General features: G+C 42.9%; 1 protein-coding gene across 1 annotated transcript in view; it reads left to right on the forward strand.

The window, feature by feature from the left end:
- Positions 1-18920, forward strand: part of hpse2 (heparanase 2) — a 115866-nt gene extending 96946 nt beyond the window's left edge. Inside the window, exons 11-12 of the mRNA XM_082967811.1 lie at positions 6844-6990; positions 15738-18920. Coding sequence (XP_082823937.1) covers positions 6844-6990; positions 15738-15900 — 310 coding nt within the window. The 3' untranslated portion in view covers positions 15901-18920. The remainder of the gene's footprint in view (positions 1-6843; positions 6991-15737) is intronic.
- The last annotated feature ends 414 nt before the right edge of the window (positions 18921-19334 follow it).

The following is a 19334-nucleotide window of genomic DNA, read 5'->3' on the forward strand; positions in this document are numbered from 1 at the left end:
GGGGAAACGGAGGGGTAGGTACAATAGGGACGTCTGTGCCAGACTAGATAAAGAGCAGCACCGTCCCCCTGTTCCCCCTGTTCAAGGTTATCATTTAACCCAGCCGTATGAGATGTGTATCAGGCCAGCAGAGCTTTCAGCACCAGGCTAGACTTAATGCCCTCTGTCCCACCTACACACACGGCTCAGTTACAACTGTTCACCCTACTCCACACACTACACTATCTATATGCAATAACTGCAATAACTTTACTTTTTCCACATTTTATTATGTAACAGCCTTATTCTAAAATGGATTTAAAAATGTCTCATCAATCTACACACACCTGTATTTGGGGAGCTCTAGCAGGCTAGATGGGGAGCGTTGCTGCACAGCTATTTTCAAGTCTCTCCAGAGATGTTCAATCGGGTTCAAGTCCTGGCTCTGGCTGGGCCACTCAAGGACATTCAGAGACTTGTCCCGACGCCACTCCTGTGTTGTCTTGGCTGTGTGCTTAGGGTCGTTGTCCTATTGGAAGGTGAACCTTCGCCCCAGTCTGAGGTCCTGAGCGCTCTGGAGCAGGTTTTCATTAAGGATCTCTCTGTACTTTTCTCTGTTCTTTGCCTCGATCCTGACTAGTCTCCCAGTCCCTGCCGCTGAAAAACATCCTCACAGCATGATGGTGCCACCACCATGCTTCACCGAAGGGATGGTGCAAGGTTTCCTCCAGGCGTGACACTTGGTATTCAGGCCAAATAGTTCAATCTTGGTTTCATCAGACCAGAGAATCTTGTTTCTCATGGTCTGAGAGTCTTTAGGTGCCTTTTGGCAAACTCCAAGCGGGCTGTCATGTGTCTTTTACTGAGGAGTGGCTTCTGTCTGGCCACTCTACCATAAAGGCCTGGTTGGTGGAGTGCCATAGAGATGGTTGCCCTTCTGGAAGGTTCTCCCATCTCCACATAGGAACTCTAGAGCTCTGTCAGAGTGACCGTCGGGTTCTTGGTCACCTCTCTGACCAAGGCCCATCTCCACCGATTGCTCAGTTTGGCCGGACGGCCAGCTCTAGGAAGAGTTTTGGTGGTTCCAAACTTCTTCCATTAAAGAATGATGGAGGCCACTGTGTTCTTGGGGACCTTCAATGCTGCAGAAATCTTTTGGTACACTTCCCCAGATCTGTGCCTCGACACAATCCTGTCTCGGAGCTCTACGGACAATTCCTTCAACCTCATGGCTTGGTTTTTGCTCTGACATGCACCGTTAACTGTGGGACTTTATATAGACAGGTGTGTGCCTTTCCAAATCATGTCCAATCAATTGAATTGACCAAAGGCAGACTTAAGTTGGAGAAATATCTCAAGGATGATCAATGGAAACAGGATGCACCGGAGCTCAATGCGGAGTCTCATAGCAAAGGGGCTGAATACTTAAATAAGATACATCAACACCATCATTCCAGAAACCCTAGACCCACTCCAATTTGCATACCGTCCCAACAGATCCACAGATGACGCAATCTCTATTGCACTCCACACTGCCCTTTCCCACCTGGACAAAAGGAACACCTATGTGAGAATGCTATTCATTGCCTACAGCTCAGCGTTCAACACCATAGTGCCCTCAAAGCTCATCACTAAGCTAAGGACCCTAGGACTAAACACCTCCCTCTGCAACTGGATCCTGGACTTCGTGACGGGCCGCCCCCAGCTGGTAAGGGTAGGTAACAACACATCTGCAACGCTGATCCTCAACACAGGGGCCTTGCAGGGGTGCATGCTCCTGTACTCCCTGTTCACTCATGACTGCATGGCCATGCACGACTTCAACACCATCATTAAGTTTGCTGATGACACAATAGTGATCTGCCTGATCACCGACAACAACGAAACAGCCTATAGGGAGGAGGTCAGAGACCTGGCCGTGTGGTGCCTGGACTTGATCACATTGAGGGAGAGGTTTAAGACGAAGGAGATGATTGTGGACTACAGGAAAAAGAGGACCGAGCATGCCCCCATTCTCATCGACGGGGCTGCAGTGGAGCAGGTTGAGAGCTTCGAGCTCCTTGGTGTCCACATCACCAACAAACTAACATGGTCCAAGCACACGAAGACAGTCGTGAAGCGGGCACGACAAAACCTATTCCCCCTTAGGAGACTGAAAAGATTTGGCATGGGTCCTCAGATCCTCAAAAGGTTCTACAGCTGCACCATTGAGAGCATCCTGACTGGTTGCATCACTGCCTGGTATGGCAACTGCTCGGCCTCCGACCGCAAGGCACTACAGAGGTTAATGCGAACGGCCCAGTACATCACTGGGGCCAAGCTTCCTGCCATCCAGGGCCTCTATACCAGGCGGTGTCAGAGGATGGCCCTAAAAATTGTCAAAGACTCCAGCCACCCTAGTCATAGACTGTTCTCTCTGCTACACACAGCAAGCGGTACCAGAGCGCCAAGTCTAGCTCCAAGAGGCTTCTACACAGCTTCTACCCCCAAGCCATAAGACTTTTGAACATCTAATCAAATGGCTACCCAGACTATTTGCATTGTCCCCCCCCCCCTTTTTTTTACACCGCTGTTACTCTCTGTTGTTCTCATCTATACATAGTCACTTCAATAATTCTACCTACATGTACATATTACCTCAACTCTCACGTCCTGACCAGTGAAAAGGGTCATTTGCCATAGTAGAATGGTCAGGGCGTGGCAGGGGGGTTGTTTTGTGTGTTTTGGGGTTTGTTGTTTCTAGGGGAATTTGCTCTAGTTTTCTATTTCTATGTTTCGTTTTCCATGTTTGGCCGAGTATGGTTTCCAATCAGAGGCAGGTGTCTTTCGTTGTCTCTGATTGGAAGCCATACTTAGGCAGCCTGTTTTCCTTTGGGTTACGTGGGTGGTTATTTTCCGTTTAGTTATTGTACCCGACGGAACTGTTGGTCGTTTGTTATTTTGTAAAGTGTTTCTCATTAAAAGTATCAAGAATGAGCACTATCCACGCTGCGCCTTGGTCTATTCAAAACGACGGCTGTGACATCAACTAACCGGTGCCCCCACACATTGACCCCCTGTATATGGTCTCGCTATTGTTATTTTACTGCTAGTCTTTAATTACTTGTTACTTTTATTTCTTATTCTTATCCGTATTTTTTTTAACTGCGTTGTTGGTTAGGGGCTCATAAGTAAGCATTTCACTGTAAGGCGCATGTGACTAATAAAATGGTTTTTATTTGTAATAAATTTGCAAACATTTCTAAAAACTTTTTTTCATTTGTTTTTATGGGCTATTGTGTGTAGATTGCTGAGGAAATTGTTTTATTTAGTCCATTTCAGAATAAGGTTAACATAACATTCTGAAGGCACTGTATATATTAAATATACAATTAACACATATAAGGGAGTATCAGTCTTCCGTCTTTGCTGGTGAACATTTTCTTTGATCTCTATCCCCTGCTCCAAGCAATTGGATTTGTCTATAGTCGTCTATTCTATCATAGTTACAGGTTTGGCGCAAAGAGACTCTCTAGAGAGACCTCACATCTGATCTGCAACCTGTGGTGTAGCCTGTTGACAGATCTGCAGATATATGAAATGGTTGTCATCAAGTGCTTTCCATCTGGCACCTGGAAGGATAGGACGGTGACTATCACCTCTTAAGAGGGGAGTCTGTAGCCCCTGGCAAGGGACTTATATTTGGATCTCAACATTTATCCTCTTTACTCTGTTGGCGGTTCCATTACTCTTTTGCTATCAAGGGTATTGTATTATTCTATCCGGATAGCCAGTTAGCGGTTTCCAGCCTTCCAGACATTTAGCGGTTAGCATAGTCTGTTTCACTCTGAACCGATGCTCCAACATCAAACAACGTGAAGGATTGTTTACGTTCCTGCTTCTAATGCCTCAGAATCTCATCATTTTGGAAATCCTGGACTGTCTTTATCCCTCTCTCCATCTCTCTGTCTAATCTATGGGTATCTATCCCTCCATCTCTCTCTGTCTGATCCAACCCAGCCCTGAGCAATGTTTGGCATAAGGCATAAGGCTCCAATAGCTAAGCATAAGAAACTCTCCAGGCCTGACCGATTACACTGTCTGACACGAAGACAGACAGACAGACACTGGTTTCTGTATACAGACGTGACCAACCTTGGTTCTGTTCTCTGTCAACAGAGTGTTTGTTTGAATTTATTCAAGTCACTTGAATAGGATCTCTGTGTGTCTGCTTAGTGTTTCTTTGATGTACGATGAGATGTAGAGACAGAGAGTGAACAAAAACCAGAAGCCGTGAGAGAGACAGATGGAGAGAGAGATGGAGAGTGAGAGAGAGATGGAGAAAGAGATGAGAGATGGAGAGAGAGATGGAGACAGAGATGGAGAGTGAGAGATGGAGAGTGTGACAGATGGAGAGATGGAGTGAGATAGAGAGTGAGACAGATGAGAGATGGAGAGTGAGACAGATGGAGAGTGAGACAGATGGAGAGAGAGAGAGCTGGAGAGAGAGAGATGGAGAGTTGGACAGATGAGAGAGATGGAGAGTGAGACCGATGGAGAGTGAGACAGATGGAGAGAGAGAGGAAGAGAGAGAGATGGAGAAAGAGAGAGAGAGATGGAGAGAGAGATGGAGAGAGAGAGATGGAGAGAGAGACAGATGGAGAGATATAGAGAGATTGATGATCAGAGAGGGATCGCTAGTCAATCTGTCTGACAAAGCCCAACACTGACCCTGAACAATGTGGTCCTCAGAAACATATGATATCAATGCCCACAGACACCCAGGAACATATGGTATCACCACACACAGACACCCAGAAACATATGGTATCACCACACACAGACACCCAGAAACATATGGTATCACCACACACAGACACCCAGGAACATATGGTATCACCACACACAGACACCCAGAAACATATGGTATCACCACACACAGACACCCAGGAACATATGGTATCACCACACACAGACACCCAGAAACATATGGTATCACCACACACAGACACCCAGGAACATATGGTATCACCACACACAGACACCCAGAAACATATGGTATCACCACACACAGACACCCAGAAACATATGGTATCACCACACACAGACACCCAGGAACATATGGTATCACCACACACAGACACCCAGAAACATATGGTATCACCACACACAGACACCCAGAAACATATGGTATCACCACACACAGACACCCAGGAACATATGGTATCACCACACACAGATACCCAGGAACATATGGTATGACCACACACAGACACCCAGGAACATATGGTATCACCACACACAGACACCCAGAAACATATGGTACCACTCCAGTTGTGTTGATCCTCCCTTCACATTAGACAGGTTATTAAATGTTATCATGTGTGCCTTATCTTTCTCTTGTAGATATTTACCTTTGGCTAAAATCTCCAAAGTCCTGTCCCCAGCACTCTGTTCCAGAGACTGGGACTCATGCTGTATTGTCTGTCCCACACTTTGACACCCTCCAATTGACCCTGAATTTGATGTGAGTAGGGACTTCAGGTCTTAGGTTCTGATCATATCAAAACATCTTAGACCCCTTCAATCTGGGCATATTTGACAGTATTATGAAATGTACTGTACATATCTAAAAACAAGGCCAAGAGGGCAATTACATCAAATACGGTTTAAAAGGACAATCTGCAGTTGCTACATCCATTTCTGGACTCATACAGTGAGGGAAAAAGTATTTGATCCCCTGCTGATTTTGTACGCTTGCCCACTGACAAAGAAATGATCAGTCTACAAACCTGGTGGCCAACTACAAGAAACGTCTGACCTCTGTGATTGCCAACAAGGGTTTTGCCATCAAGTACTAAGTCATGTTTTGCAGAGGGGTCAAATACTTATTTCCCTCATTAAAATGCAAATTCTTTTCTAACATTTTTGACATGCGTTTTTCTGGATTTTTGTTGTTGTTATTCTTTCTCTCACTGTTCAAATAAACCAACCATTAAAATTATAGACTGTTCGTTTATTTGTCAGTGGGCAAACGTACAAAATCAGCAGGGGATCTAATACTTTTTTCCCTCACTGTAAATTAGTGATATGTACCTATTGATTGTTGAAGAATACAGTATAACTTATAAATACATCATAAGCTTAGTTCAACTGTCGTACCTGATCACAACCCAAAATGTAACCTTGTTTTACTCCAATGTTTGTAAACAAAGTAAATGTAAACAAACACTATATAGCCTCAAAACATTGTTAAAGCTAATTTTGATAGCAGGGATGATCATGCCTTGCCTCCACAGCTCTGTCTCTGAAAGGGGATTGCACTTCTCTAGCACCATCCCTCAGCTTTTTACCGGAGCAGGGGCGAGGAGAACGCTTTGTTATTGTTTCAACTTCTGATTGCCGCTTTAATATAAATGTACATACAAAACATAGATGACAGGTTTAGGATTCTAATGAAGAGAAGAACTAGATTACATTGAGTTTATAGAATGCTTGGAACACGTTCAGACTGACCCGTCTTCTACAACTCTTTTGCTCCTGTTATTAAATTGGCGGGTGGCAGCATCGTTCCATCCCTGACATACCAGGTAACCATTTCAAAGGTTTTCCTCTGTCTTTAAAAGGACTCTTCTCCTAGTTAGTTATTGAAGGTTCTGTTGTACTCGGCAGAGGATGACACTATAAAGGCCCTTACAGATCTCGCTAGAGATAGTGAGAAAAAGGTAGTGAGAGAGCAACAAAAGGTCTAGTCAAAGAACTTCCTCTCTGTCTGTCTCTCTGTCTCTGCAGTGTGTGTGTGAAAAAGAAGACCATGAAAACCAATATTTGTGTTTATCTTTACTCGTTGTTTAATTTAGAATACTTCTCTTCTATTCCTTCCAGTCGTAACTACGTGAGAGGATCCATAACGATCTATATCATCAACCTGCATCGGTCGAGGAAGAAAATCAAGCTGGCGGGAACCTTACGTAACATGACTGTCCATCAGTACCTGGTACAGCCCTATGGGACAGACGGACTACACGCCAGGTCTGTAGCAGTCCACTGGGCACAGACGTCAATTCAATATCGGTTCAACGTATTTTCATTGAACTGACATGGAAACAACGTTGATTTAACCAGTGTGTGCCCAGTGGGAGGGGTCTGACATTCACACACACACACACACACACACACACACACACACACACACACACACGCACACACACACACACACACACACACACACACACACACACACACACACACACACACACACACACACACACACACTCTCTCCTTTCTCCTGCTCTCTCTCTCCCTTTCTATCTTTCTCTCACTCCCTCCATTTCTATATATTTCTCCCTGTCTTTATATATATATCCTGCTGATCACAGACAGAGGGCTACACAGACAGAGGGCTACACAGACAGAGGGCTACACAGACAGAGGGCTACACAGACAGAGGGCTACACAGAGAAAGGGCTACACAGAGAAAGGGCTACACAGACAGAGGGCTACACAGACAGAGGGCTACATAGACAGAGGGCTACATAGAGCAGAGGGCTACACAGAGAAAGGGCTACACAGAGAAAGGGCTACACAGAGAAAGGGCTACACAGAGAAAGGGCTACACAGAGAAAGGGCTACATAGACAGAGGGCTACATAGACAGAGGGCTACATAGACAGCGGGCTACATAGACAGAGGGCTACACAGACAGAGGGCTACACAAACAGAGGGCTACACAGACAGAGGTCTATACAGACAGAGGTCTATACAGACAGAGCAGAGATTCATGGAACGCTTGTTTTCTGATCAAACATCCACACTGCTCTATTAATAGAGTATCCTGTTCCATATACTGACCTGGCAAGACACACACACACACACACACACACACACACACACACACACACACACACACACACACACACACACACACACACACACACACACACACACACACACACACACACACACACTGACCTGACAAGTCCAACTTACAGGAGAGAGACAGAGAGAGACCTAGGTTACCATAACAAAGCTGTCCCTCTAGCTAACTTCAGTCATCTCTATGGGAAACAGGGTGGGGGATTCTCCTTCAATCGGGAGGATTTGGGATCTCTATCAGTGAACCATGTGGCTCTGCTAAATAAAGCACAACTTTAAAGGCTCAAGCCCCCATAAACCCTTTATAAGGCCTAGACTTTATTTGCCTTATGCATTATTATTATTATTTATTATTATTATTATTATTATTATTATTAAATAGCCTATCTAAAAGAGTCTTGTTAAACTATGTAGAATTGCAGGAAATTAGTGTCAAAACAGCATAATTGTCCTAGGTCCCTCAAATTAAACAAATTTTAAAAATACTTTTTTATATAAGAAAAGGGGGCCTTAGGGAAAAAGGTTGGGAACCCCTGCTAGGTCACGAAGATCATCAAGGAATTCAACCACCCGAGCCACGGCCTGTTCACCCCACTATCATCTAACAGCCTTTCTTTAAGTATGGGTCGCGACCCAAGGTGGGTCGCAGACCTGTTAATGGTGAGTCGCGAGGTGTCAGAGTACATTTATAATTATTTAATTAATTACTGGAATTGATTTTGGCCAAGTGCAACTTCACGCTCTGTTCAGTGCGCTCTCTGCTTAGCAGCGGTGTCTCTGCTCAGTTTGGCAGCTGCGTGAGAGGGAGATGCCCGTGTGCTTCGCGGTTCAACAGATCTTTTTTTCTGCAGTTTTCTTGAAGATCACTCCGCAACCCACACCCTGCAGTGCTGTTCAGCAGCAGATGATTCGCTGTCAGTCACTGGCTTGTAATTCCCACTCCCCATCACTTACCGCTGTCATCGAATGGACTCAAGCTAGCCACAAGTTCTGACTGAGTTCAATTGTCATTAAACGCAAATACAGCGATGAGTTTCTCTCTCTTAGTTTCATACAAAGTTTGAGAAATAACGAGGAGCGCCCACAATGTGTTTTGTGCAGGGAAGTGCTTATTAATGAGTCTCAAAACGAACAAATGAAAACGACAGGTCCTGACCAAACATCCACAGCATGACGGTAAACCCAGGGAATTATTTCAGAACAGGGCAGAATACTTCAGGAAGCAGTGTTTTGACAGTGGAAAAGTAAGTCAGCTAGAAAGGCATTGTTGTAATTGTATAACAGGTGATGATAAACAGGAATAAGGGAGTACTACTCATAGTAGTCGATGTGAGTTTCTCGTTCAAACAATCCCCTGGCCTTGTACACAGCTAATAGCTAACATTAGCCAAAGCAAGCTATCTAGCTAATAGTGCAACCCTAGTAACAGTACAGATGAAGATGGAGAAAAAAAACTTGCTGTTAAAATACAAGCACTCATTTTTATTCTGAACTGGAATACACTGATAAACACATGATGCTTTTTGATGCTGAGAAACTGACTGAGAAAGCAGTAGATGTTCTGATCCAGTTTGGCACCACATACCTGTGTGAGTCAGGGTTCTCAACTGTCAAAAACTGAGCCCAGAATAGACCTGCTTGTTGAAAACTTCAACCAGTCACACACCTCTCATTAGGACTGTGTGTGTGTGTGTGTTTTTTATGGTCTACATCTGTGTGATGTGATCAATCAGTTTATTCCAGTGATTTATTGTATTTATAGCTTGGGTCCCAGGAAAACACCGAATTTCTAATTTAGGTCCCAGGCTGAAAAGGTTTAAGAACCCCTGATCTAGAAGGCAGAGACAGTACAGATGCATCAAAGCTGGGACCGAGAGACTGAAAAACAGCTTCTATCTCCAGGCCAATAGACTGTTAATCAATCACCACTAGCTGGTCTCCGCCCAGTACCCTGCCCTGAACTTTAGTCACTGTTACTAGCCGGCTACCACCCGGTACTCTACCCTGCACCTTAGAGACTGCTGCCATGACTATGTACATAGTCATTGAACACTGGTCACTTTAATAATGTTTACATACTGTTTTAGCCACTTCACATGTACAGTGGCTTCAGACCCCTTGACTTTTTCCACATTTTGTTACGTTACAGCCTTATTCTAAAATGTATTAAATCATTTTTTTCCTCATCTATCTACACACAATACCCCACAATGAAAAAGCAAAAACAGGTTTTTAAATATTACATTTACATAAGTATTCAGACCCTTTACTCAGTACTTTGTTGAAGCAGCTATGGCAGCGATTACAGCATTGATTCTTCTTGGGTATGAGGCTACAAGCTTGGCACACCTGTATTTGGGGAGTTACTCCCATTTTTCTCTGCAGATCTTCTTAAGCTCTGTCAGGTTGGATGTGGAGCGTTGATGCACAGATATTTTCAGGTCTCTCCAGAGATGTTTGATCGGGTTCAATTCCAGGTTCTGGCTGGGCCACTCAAAGCCATTCAGAGACTTGTCCCAAAGCCACTCCTGCATTGTCTTGGATCTGTGCTTACAGTCATTGTCCTATTGAAAGGTGAACCTTCGCCCCAGTCTGAGGTCCTGAGCGCTCTGGAGCAGGTTTTCATCAAGGATCTCTCTGTAGTTTGCTCCGTTCATCTTTGCCTCGATCCTGAGTCTCCCAGTCCCTGCCGCTGAAAAAAATCCCAACAGCATGATGCTGCCACCACCATGCTTCACCGTAGGGATGGTGCCAGGTTTCCTCCAGACGTGACACTTGGTATTCAGGCCAAGAAGTTCAAGCTTGGTTTCATCAGACCAGAGAATCTTGTTTCTCATGGTATGAGAGTCTTTAGGTGACTTTTGGCAAACTCCAAGCCAGCTGTCATGTGCCTTTTACTGAGGAGTGACTTCCGTCTGACCACTCTACCATATAGACTTGATTGGTGGAGTGCTGCAGAGATAGTTGTCCTTCTGGAAGATTCTCCCATCTCCACAGAGGAACTCTGGAGCTCTGTAAGAGTGACCATCGGGTTCTTGGTCACCTCCCTGACCTTCTCCCCCGATTGCTCAGTTTGGCCGGGCGGCCAGCTCTAGGAAGAGTCTTGGTGCCTTTGTCATAACGGATTAATGTGTGTAAATATTTTTTTTTTAATTCATTTTAGAATAATAATATTTGATTTTGATTTGATACAGTGTAGTGGATGATAAAAAGACAAACGTTCAAACCTCCGTAGTTGAGAATTGGCCATAAAATCCGATTAGCATAATAGCTTTGTCATGGTTAATTGAAATTGATAAGGCCTTGATAAGAAACATCTGCTGGTACCAGAGGCCTTCCCAGAGGGGATGTTCTGGTCTGATCTGGTCTGCTCCCCTAGAGCTCTCTGGACAGATTAGCTGTTCTATTAGTTCCAGTGGCCCTACACTCCATTCACCCCTTTTTCCTCTCTTCTTTTGCACTGTTACTGGCAGAAGCCCCACTCCCCCGTTCCATATCAGTGACACTGCTACACTCCTTCTGTCCACATTCACCCGTTTTCTCTTGCTTCCTTTCTCTCTCCATTCCTGGCATCGATTACACTTGATTATCTCTACACATTCATCCTTCTTTTCCTCTCTCCTCTCCATGTCTATCCCTGTAATGCCCCCAGTCCCTATCAGTAGCTCTGGTGCACTTTCTCTCCACATTCACCTCTTATTTTCCCCTCTCCGCCCCTTCAGCTGTCTGTCTGGCAGTAATCAATCCTTCTCTCAGCCTCTCCAGTCTAAGCTCAGCCTGTTATTCAGACACAAGGCTGATCCTTCAATAACAGCCTAATGAGTGAGTGTGTGTGTGTGTGCGTGCGTGCGTGTGTGTGTGGGTGTGCTGTAATAACAGATGTTTTATGATGAGGATGTGTGAGTGGTGTTACAGGGGATTATAGTGGTGCCTAATAGAACCGTAAGCAGTGGCTCTGTTCTAGACTCTAACTGCTGTTCTAACTGCTTCCACTGACCACAGACAGGGCAGTTGAAACTTTTATTCATGTTTGAGCAGCTCCAGATGTCTATAAACATGACTAGAACTCAACAGCCGGCCCTATAGACTGTATATATGCCGCTCTGACCATACGAAATAGATATGTGCTTTTCAATCTCTAGATTTTCCAATACAAAGTGAAATGAACAAAGTGAAATGAACAAGTGAAATGTTACAAAAGATCAAGGATTATTTGAAATTGAGGCTAACCAGTTGTGGGAAAGAATGTAATCCATCGAATGCCCCAAAATGACCTTTCGTTTTCCTTTACATATTGGTCTCATTAAATCTCGTAAATCAGCCAATGTGGCGCTCTCTGATTCCCATGGAAATATCTAGTTCTCCTTTCCTATTTGGAGCCTATGGTCTCAATTAGGTCCTCTCAGTCCTAGATCACAGTGTAATTCCACCCTTCTTTCTTATTTTGAATTGCTTTATTTAGACAGTGTGAAACAATTGTGGTGACAGGGCAGGCGGAGAGAGAGAGTAGGGACGTGGCCACAGGGCTGTGATGTGTGCCTGTAGTGATACCACACACAGTCAACGCTGCTGTTCTTTTATATGCTATTGATTTAACCGTGCAACCATGACACTAACCATTTTATATTTGGAAATACAGTTATACTTGACATAGCACATTCATAATCTATACGGTAAATCCTATTGTGTACATGTCAGTTTATTACTTTGCATACTACCTACTAATTACTTGATATTTTTATTTGACTTTTTTTATTGTTTAAATTGATTATTGTACTGCAATGTTGAGAGAGCTAGCACGCAAGCATTTCACTGCACCTTTTATGCATGCTGTTAGCTGTGTACATGACTAATCTAATTTGTCCTCACGTTTTCCATGGAATATGGAAGGATTGTTGTCAAATAACATTGCAGTGAATTCAAGGGGCAGTCCGAACTGGACTGTAATCCGGGTCTCTAAGATTGTTACTGTAGTCTAACAGTGTTGGAGTGAATGTTAGGTGAAACTTGTTGACTAAAGAATAAGGTCTATTCAGGGTCTTGAGCGTACAGTAGGTTGATGTGAGCGTACAGTAGGTTGATGTGAGCGTACATTAGGTTGACGTGAGCGTACAGTAGGTTGATGTGAGTGTACAGTAGGTTGACGTGAGCGTACAGTAGGTTGATGTGAGCGTACAGTAGGTTGACGTGAGCGTACAGTAGGTTGATGTGAACGTACAGTAGGTTGATGTGAGCGTACAGTAGATTGAGGTGAACGTACAGTAGGTTGATGTGAGCGTACAGTAGGTTGACGTGAGCGTACAGTAGGTTGACGTGAGCGTACAGTAGGTTGATGTGAGCGTACAGTAGGTTGATGTGAGCGTACAGTAGGTTGACGTGAGCGTACAGTAGGTTGACGTGAGCGTACAGTAGGTTGACGTGAGCGTACAGTAGGTGTATTTGAGTTTGCTGGATTTAGATAGCTACAGGTTGTCTGGGTCTCTCAGCACTATGCATACTGCACATAGTGTACTGCTCAGTACTGTCGGCCATGTTTCTTTTGGGAGAAAATCAGTAGTGCTGCCTCCCCTTTCTGGAGGATTTAGCTTTTCCACACACACACACACACACACACAGAGAGATACATCTATAACCAGGAGCTGCTAAAGGACCAACATATGGAACCATTAGAGGAGTTTAATGTAATTTACATTCTCCCCCCTTTCTCTTTCTCTCTGTTCTCTCTATTTATCTCTCATTCCACTTCCCTGCTCCCCAGAGCCTTGAACTAGCTAACATAAATCCTGTGATGAAGGTGTTAGTTAAGATCCACATTGGGGTATGAGGTCTGCTGTGTGACACACACTATCACACAGTGTCAGGGAGAGAGAAAGTGAGAGAGAGGTTGAGAGAGAGAGGTTGAGAGAGAGAGGTTGAGAGAGCGGTTGAGAGAGAGCGGTTGAGAGAGAGAGGTTGAGAGAGAGGTTGAGAGAGCGGTTGAGAGAGAGAGGTTGAGAGAGCAGTTGAGAGAGAGAGGTTGAGAGAGAACATACACCATTGCAAATACAACCCATATTTATTTATTTTCCCTTTTGTAGTTTAACTATTTGCACATCGTTACAACACTGTATATAGACAATATGACATTCTTTTGGAACTTTTGTGTAATGTTTACTGTTAATTTTTTATTGTTTATTTCACTTTTGTTTATTATCAATTTCACTGGCAACGTAAACATACATTTCCCATACCAATAAAGCCCCTTGAATTTAATTTAGAGAGAGAGAGAGCGACATGGAGAGAGAGAGAGATATTTAGTTATTTACATTTTAGTCATTTAGCAGACGCTCTTATCCAGAGTGACTTACAGTAATGAATGCATACATTTCATACATTTGTTCTCCGTACTGGTCCCCCGTGGGAATCGAACCCACAACCCTGGCGTTGCAAACACCATGCTCTACCAACTGAGCCACACGGGACTATTTAGTTATAAGTTAGTTATAGATTCATTTTCCATATTTATATTTTTATATTTATTACATTCTACTATTTTACTATTATTTTACTACTATTTTATTGTTATTATTTTTATGTTTAATTTTGTATTATTATTTACTGCCATTTTATATTATTATTTGTTATTGTTTATAATTGTATTATAATGTATATTGTATACATTGTTGCTTTGGCAATATTGACACAATGTTTTTCAAGCCAATAAAGCAGCTTGAATTTCAATTTCAATTTGAGAGATAGAGAGAAAGAGAGAGAGAAAGAGAGAGAGAGAGAGAGAGAGAGAGATACAGAGAGAGAGAAAGAGAGAGAGAAAGAGAGAGAGAAAGAGAGAGAGAGAGAGAGAGAGAGAGAGAGAGAGAGAGAGAGAGAGAGAGAGAGTGTTCAGTCTTTAAATCCCTGTAGAGGTGGAGGTGTGAGTGTTCAGACTGATGGAAGAGTTCTGTACGGCGACAGGGTGCGTGTAAGGCTGTACTTACTACCTTTATTAGACCAACAGTTCTGTTGTTCAGAACAACAACATAGTTGTCTGATGACTCCAACGGAACGTCTCCAAATTAGATGTTGCCAGAGCCACATATTTAGATTAATATATGACTCTGAGTGTTGTTTTTCCCCTGAGAAAATGTTACAAAATTGTCTTCATAATTTTTCCTTATTTATAATCGTGTAATTCATTTGCTATTTCGCTGTGTTTATCGTCGTTTTGGCATGGAAGTTAAAACCTCATTGCATTGGATTCATTAGGCTTTCACTTTCAGTTAGCTAGTGGACCGCTGACTTAGTACAGGCCTCCTCTCGCAGATGACAGGACAGGAAAACGTCTATGGGAATCTGGCACTCATAAAAATACAACATTGAAAAATGTGCCTAAGTTATTGTGTTTCTGAAGACTTATGTTTGTGTTATTTCGTAGGAATATTTGTTTATGAGCACCCAGTCTAATCCCCAGTCACAAAGTGGTTGAAATTCTTCTCGGTGCTCTCTGTGGCAGAGTTCAATGAGTTTGGAATATGTTCCATGCCAGTTATTTGTATTGGACTAGGAATTCACCCATGGGAGTGCAGATCAATTCATGAATTGCCTGGTATTGAGAAAGAATAAACCCCAACCTAGCTACTCTTCCATCGAGATCAGAAGGATCACATCTGTCACAAAACCTGCTCTTGTGTCAAGAAGCTGCAATGATGTGACTGTAGCGCCCCCTAGTCTTCAGAGGACTGTAAGTACAGCCTCAGAATGACTCCTGCCCTACCAGTCCAGCTTCTGGCAGAAGTTAAACACTCTCTCCTCTCCCACCCTTCCCTCTCTCTGTCTTCTCTCTCATATCCCTGTCCTCTCTCTCCCCCTCCCTCCTATCTCATTCCACTCTCTTCATCTCTCTAACTCCACTCTCCTTTCTTCCTCCAGGTCAGTCCAGTTGAACGGAGAAAGGTTGTTGATGGTGGACAACGAGACGTTTCCGGAGCTGAAGCCTCGAACGCTACGGGCGGGGAGGACAATAGCCATGCCCCCGATGACCATCGGCTTCTACGTCATCAAGAACATCAACGCTTACGCCTGCCGCAAATAATACTCAACGCACTCCTCCTCACCCTTCACCCCGAAATCCTTCACCCTCCCCCCCACACTCCTCACACCCCTCACCTAATCCCCCTTCCCTCACCCCCTAGCCCTCATCCCTCACCCCCTACACCCTCCCCTCCTCACCCCTCACCACATCCACCATTTCCTAATACTGGACCACCTCCTTACCCCTCGCTCCACTTATCCTTATATTCTAGCCCTTACTTTCTACCTTCTGGTTCCTTATCACCAGTCCCTAGTCCCTGGTCTGACTCTGAAAGGCTTGCTCTTTGTCCAAAACAAGGGTTGCACTGAATACCTTTCAATCGCTCTCCACACCAACTCCCCATGTGCTGTGAGATGGACAGTGATTATTCTACTATGTGATTTTGTATTGTTTTGTTAAAAGGTTATTGAGTTTTGTTATGACAGAACTTCTATGTCAGAAGGTTGTATCATCCTCCAACAAGACTTCTCTTCCTTGTCTTTGATCATCAGATCTACTAACGGTCACTCAGCTTTGTATCTGCCAGCGACTCTTATTGTTTCCCCCGCAAACTCCTTTCAACTCTCTGTTGTTGATACTCACAAACTCCTGGCAGACGGTTAGACAGAAAGAAGAGAAAACATGGAGAAAACACAACCAGTCAACCGCAGGGCATGTGTTAGCTCCAACAGCCATGTCTGCTGTCTGATTGGATTATCTGTGTGTGTGTGTGTGTGTGTCCGTGTGTGTGTGTGTCTGTGTGCGTGTGTCCGTGTGCGTGTGTGTTCCTGCGTGAGTGTGTGTGAATACCCCTGCTGATGAGCCTGTCCTTGTCTACCATGTCCATCAGGGAAAACGTTTTATCTTGCTTTCTGAAACAGCTCGGCTTACATCTATAACTAAACGGTTCATTGGTAATTGGGAATCTCTTTGTGGTATGTCTGTTGTCTGAAGGACAGTTTAAGGCAGCAATGCACATCCAGGGCTGGGGAGTAACTGATTACATGTAATCTGATATATTATTTGTATTTAATTGTTTTATTAATGTATTCAGTTACATTAACAGCAAAGATATTGTAATCAGATTACAGATACTTTTGAAAAACTAGATGATTACTTATTGGATTACTTTTAAATTCAGGGAGGATGTTTGTGGAAAAAATACATTATGACACCTTTCTGTTTTCTCAATGACATAAAAAAAAGGCTCAAGTTTAAGTTTGTACCATCGGAGCAAGTCTGACCACAAGTCAGAGACCACTATGATGACACACCAAGGGGGAAGTAATCCAAAAGTAACTGAAAGTAATCAGATTACGCTACTGAGTTTGGGTAATCCAAAAGTAACGTTGCTGATTACAATTTTGGACAGGTAACTAGTAACTGTAACATATTACATTTAAGAAAGTAACCTACCCAACCCCGTCACAGCAGAGTATCCATCTTCAGAAAGAAAAGAAAGGGACAGAGTCGGGTTACTGGTTACTGGTCGGGTCACTGGTTTAATGTTGATTTTTCTGTAATACGAAACAACAAACATTGCATTTACAGTATTTCTCTCTAGCAGCACAGAGCTGGGTCAATATGAACATACAGTATGCAACCGAAAACTTCTTGTCACTCAACCTCCCATTCATATTTCGGAAGCATACTCATCACTACACGTCTAGTCCAATGTACAGTCATATTATGCTGCTAGCTTTTATAATCAAATACTTATTAAAGGGCAATTCCATCACTTTTCAACCTGTTTTTCATTATTGACAGCACAATACATCGGTCTACATATTTGAAAACGGTACATTTCTACATTTTGTAGAACAAGTTCTACCCGATGACATCATTAAAAGCTAAAACATTTTACAAACAGTGTTTTTCAAACACTATGAGATTTGTGGTGACGTGGGGAGCAAGAAAATACCCTCCCTCTGGCTAGAAACTCGGAGGTTTAGATGTTGTTTTTTAGGACCTTTCTTCTTATCTTATTAGCTACAGATCATAGAAACTCAAATATGTAGACACTGGTTTGGGACTGGAGATAATGAATATAATGTTGAAAAGTGGTGGAATAGTCCTTTAAGTTTGGATTGTTTTGTACAGAATTCCCTTAGCCGGTGTATCATCATCCTATTTCAATATGTAATGTATATAAAAGTGTGTTAATTACAGAAGATGCGTGCTTGAAGTGTTTACTTACATATCATTGTAATTTAAATCTAATGTATATTTTATTTGTATGTAATAATTTTTTATGTTGAGGAAGCAAAATTTAACTCAATGGTACCTTTTGGGTAAGACTGAAACAGAACCCTAAGTCAAATTGAAAATGACGGTACAGTGCATGGTATGTAACTATTCTCCAGTGTAACTTCATGGTCATTGTCTTACAAGAGACACTGTACAGTGTATGTATAGGGTTGGGAGAGGTAGTTTTTATCATTTTTTATGTGTGTTAAATAGTAATAAGCATATTTTTCCTCCTCTGAATGTGTTTCATAGTTCATGTAGAGTTGTTCATATTTCCTTTTTTAAAATAGCATTATTTTATTGTGTTAAGTGTGCAATTGAGCATTATTTTTTGGTAAAGAAAATATATACAGCAATAATAAAATAATTACAATAACTTTGATTTCCATTGTGATTCTGCTTAACTTTTGTTTGGGGATTTTGTTGATCTAACAAACCACACATGCAGTAGATTTATGTACAAATTCCTATTTGGAAAATCCCACAGTAGCTACTGTAAGCTACTATGGGCAAAGTAGATCTACTTAGCCCAAATAGTACTGTCTCACGCGCAGCTACTGTGTCACGCCCTGACCATAGAGAGCCTTTTTATTCTCTATTTTGGTTAGGTCGGGGTGTGACTAGGGGGGGGTGTTTCTATCTAGGTGTTTTATTTCTATGTTGGCCTGGTATGGTTCCCAATCAGAGGCAGCTGTTTATCGTTGTCTCTGATTGGGGATCATATTTAGGCAGCCATTTCCCCACTGTGTTTTGTGGGATCTTGTTTTGAGTTAGTGCATGTAGCACCGCTGATGTTCCGGTTAGTTGTTTGTTTCCTTTTGTTGTGTAAGTTTCACTAAATAAAATATGTGGAACTCAGAGCACGCTGCGCCTTGGTCCGTCTCGCCACACAACTGTGACATACTGTATGGCTGAAACTATGTGGAAGCAGATTTGTCTACGTCAATAGTATTACTGAATAAATAGCATTAAAATTCCATAGAATTAAATTAACATTCCATCATCTCTGCAAGGTTACTGAGTGTAAATGATTGTGGGGAAAAGAGAGAGGATAGACAAAAAGAGGAAGACGGGATATACAGGACCACATGTTAGTGAATCAAAAGTGAGAGGATGAAAGGACCGAAAGGTAACAGTAGAAAGAAATCAGAACGCACATCCCTGGAGACACACACATACACAAACTCTTTCTTTTTCTTTTCTTTCTT

This window comes from Salmo salar, chromosome 01, assembly GCF_965601325.2.
Source record: "Salmo salar chromosome 01, fSalSal1, whole genome shotgun sequence".
In the NCBI taxonomy this organism is placed as follows: Eukaryota; Metazoa; Chordata; class Actinopteri; order Salmoniformes; family Salmonidae; genus Salmo; species Salmo salar.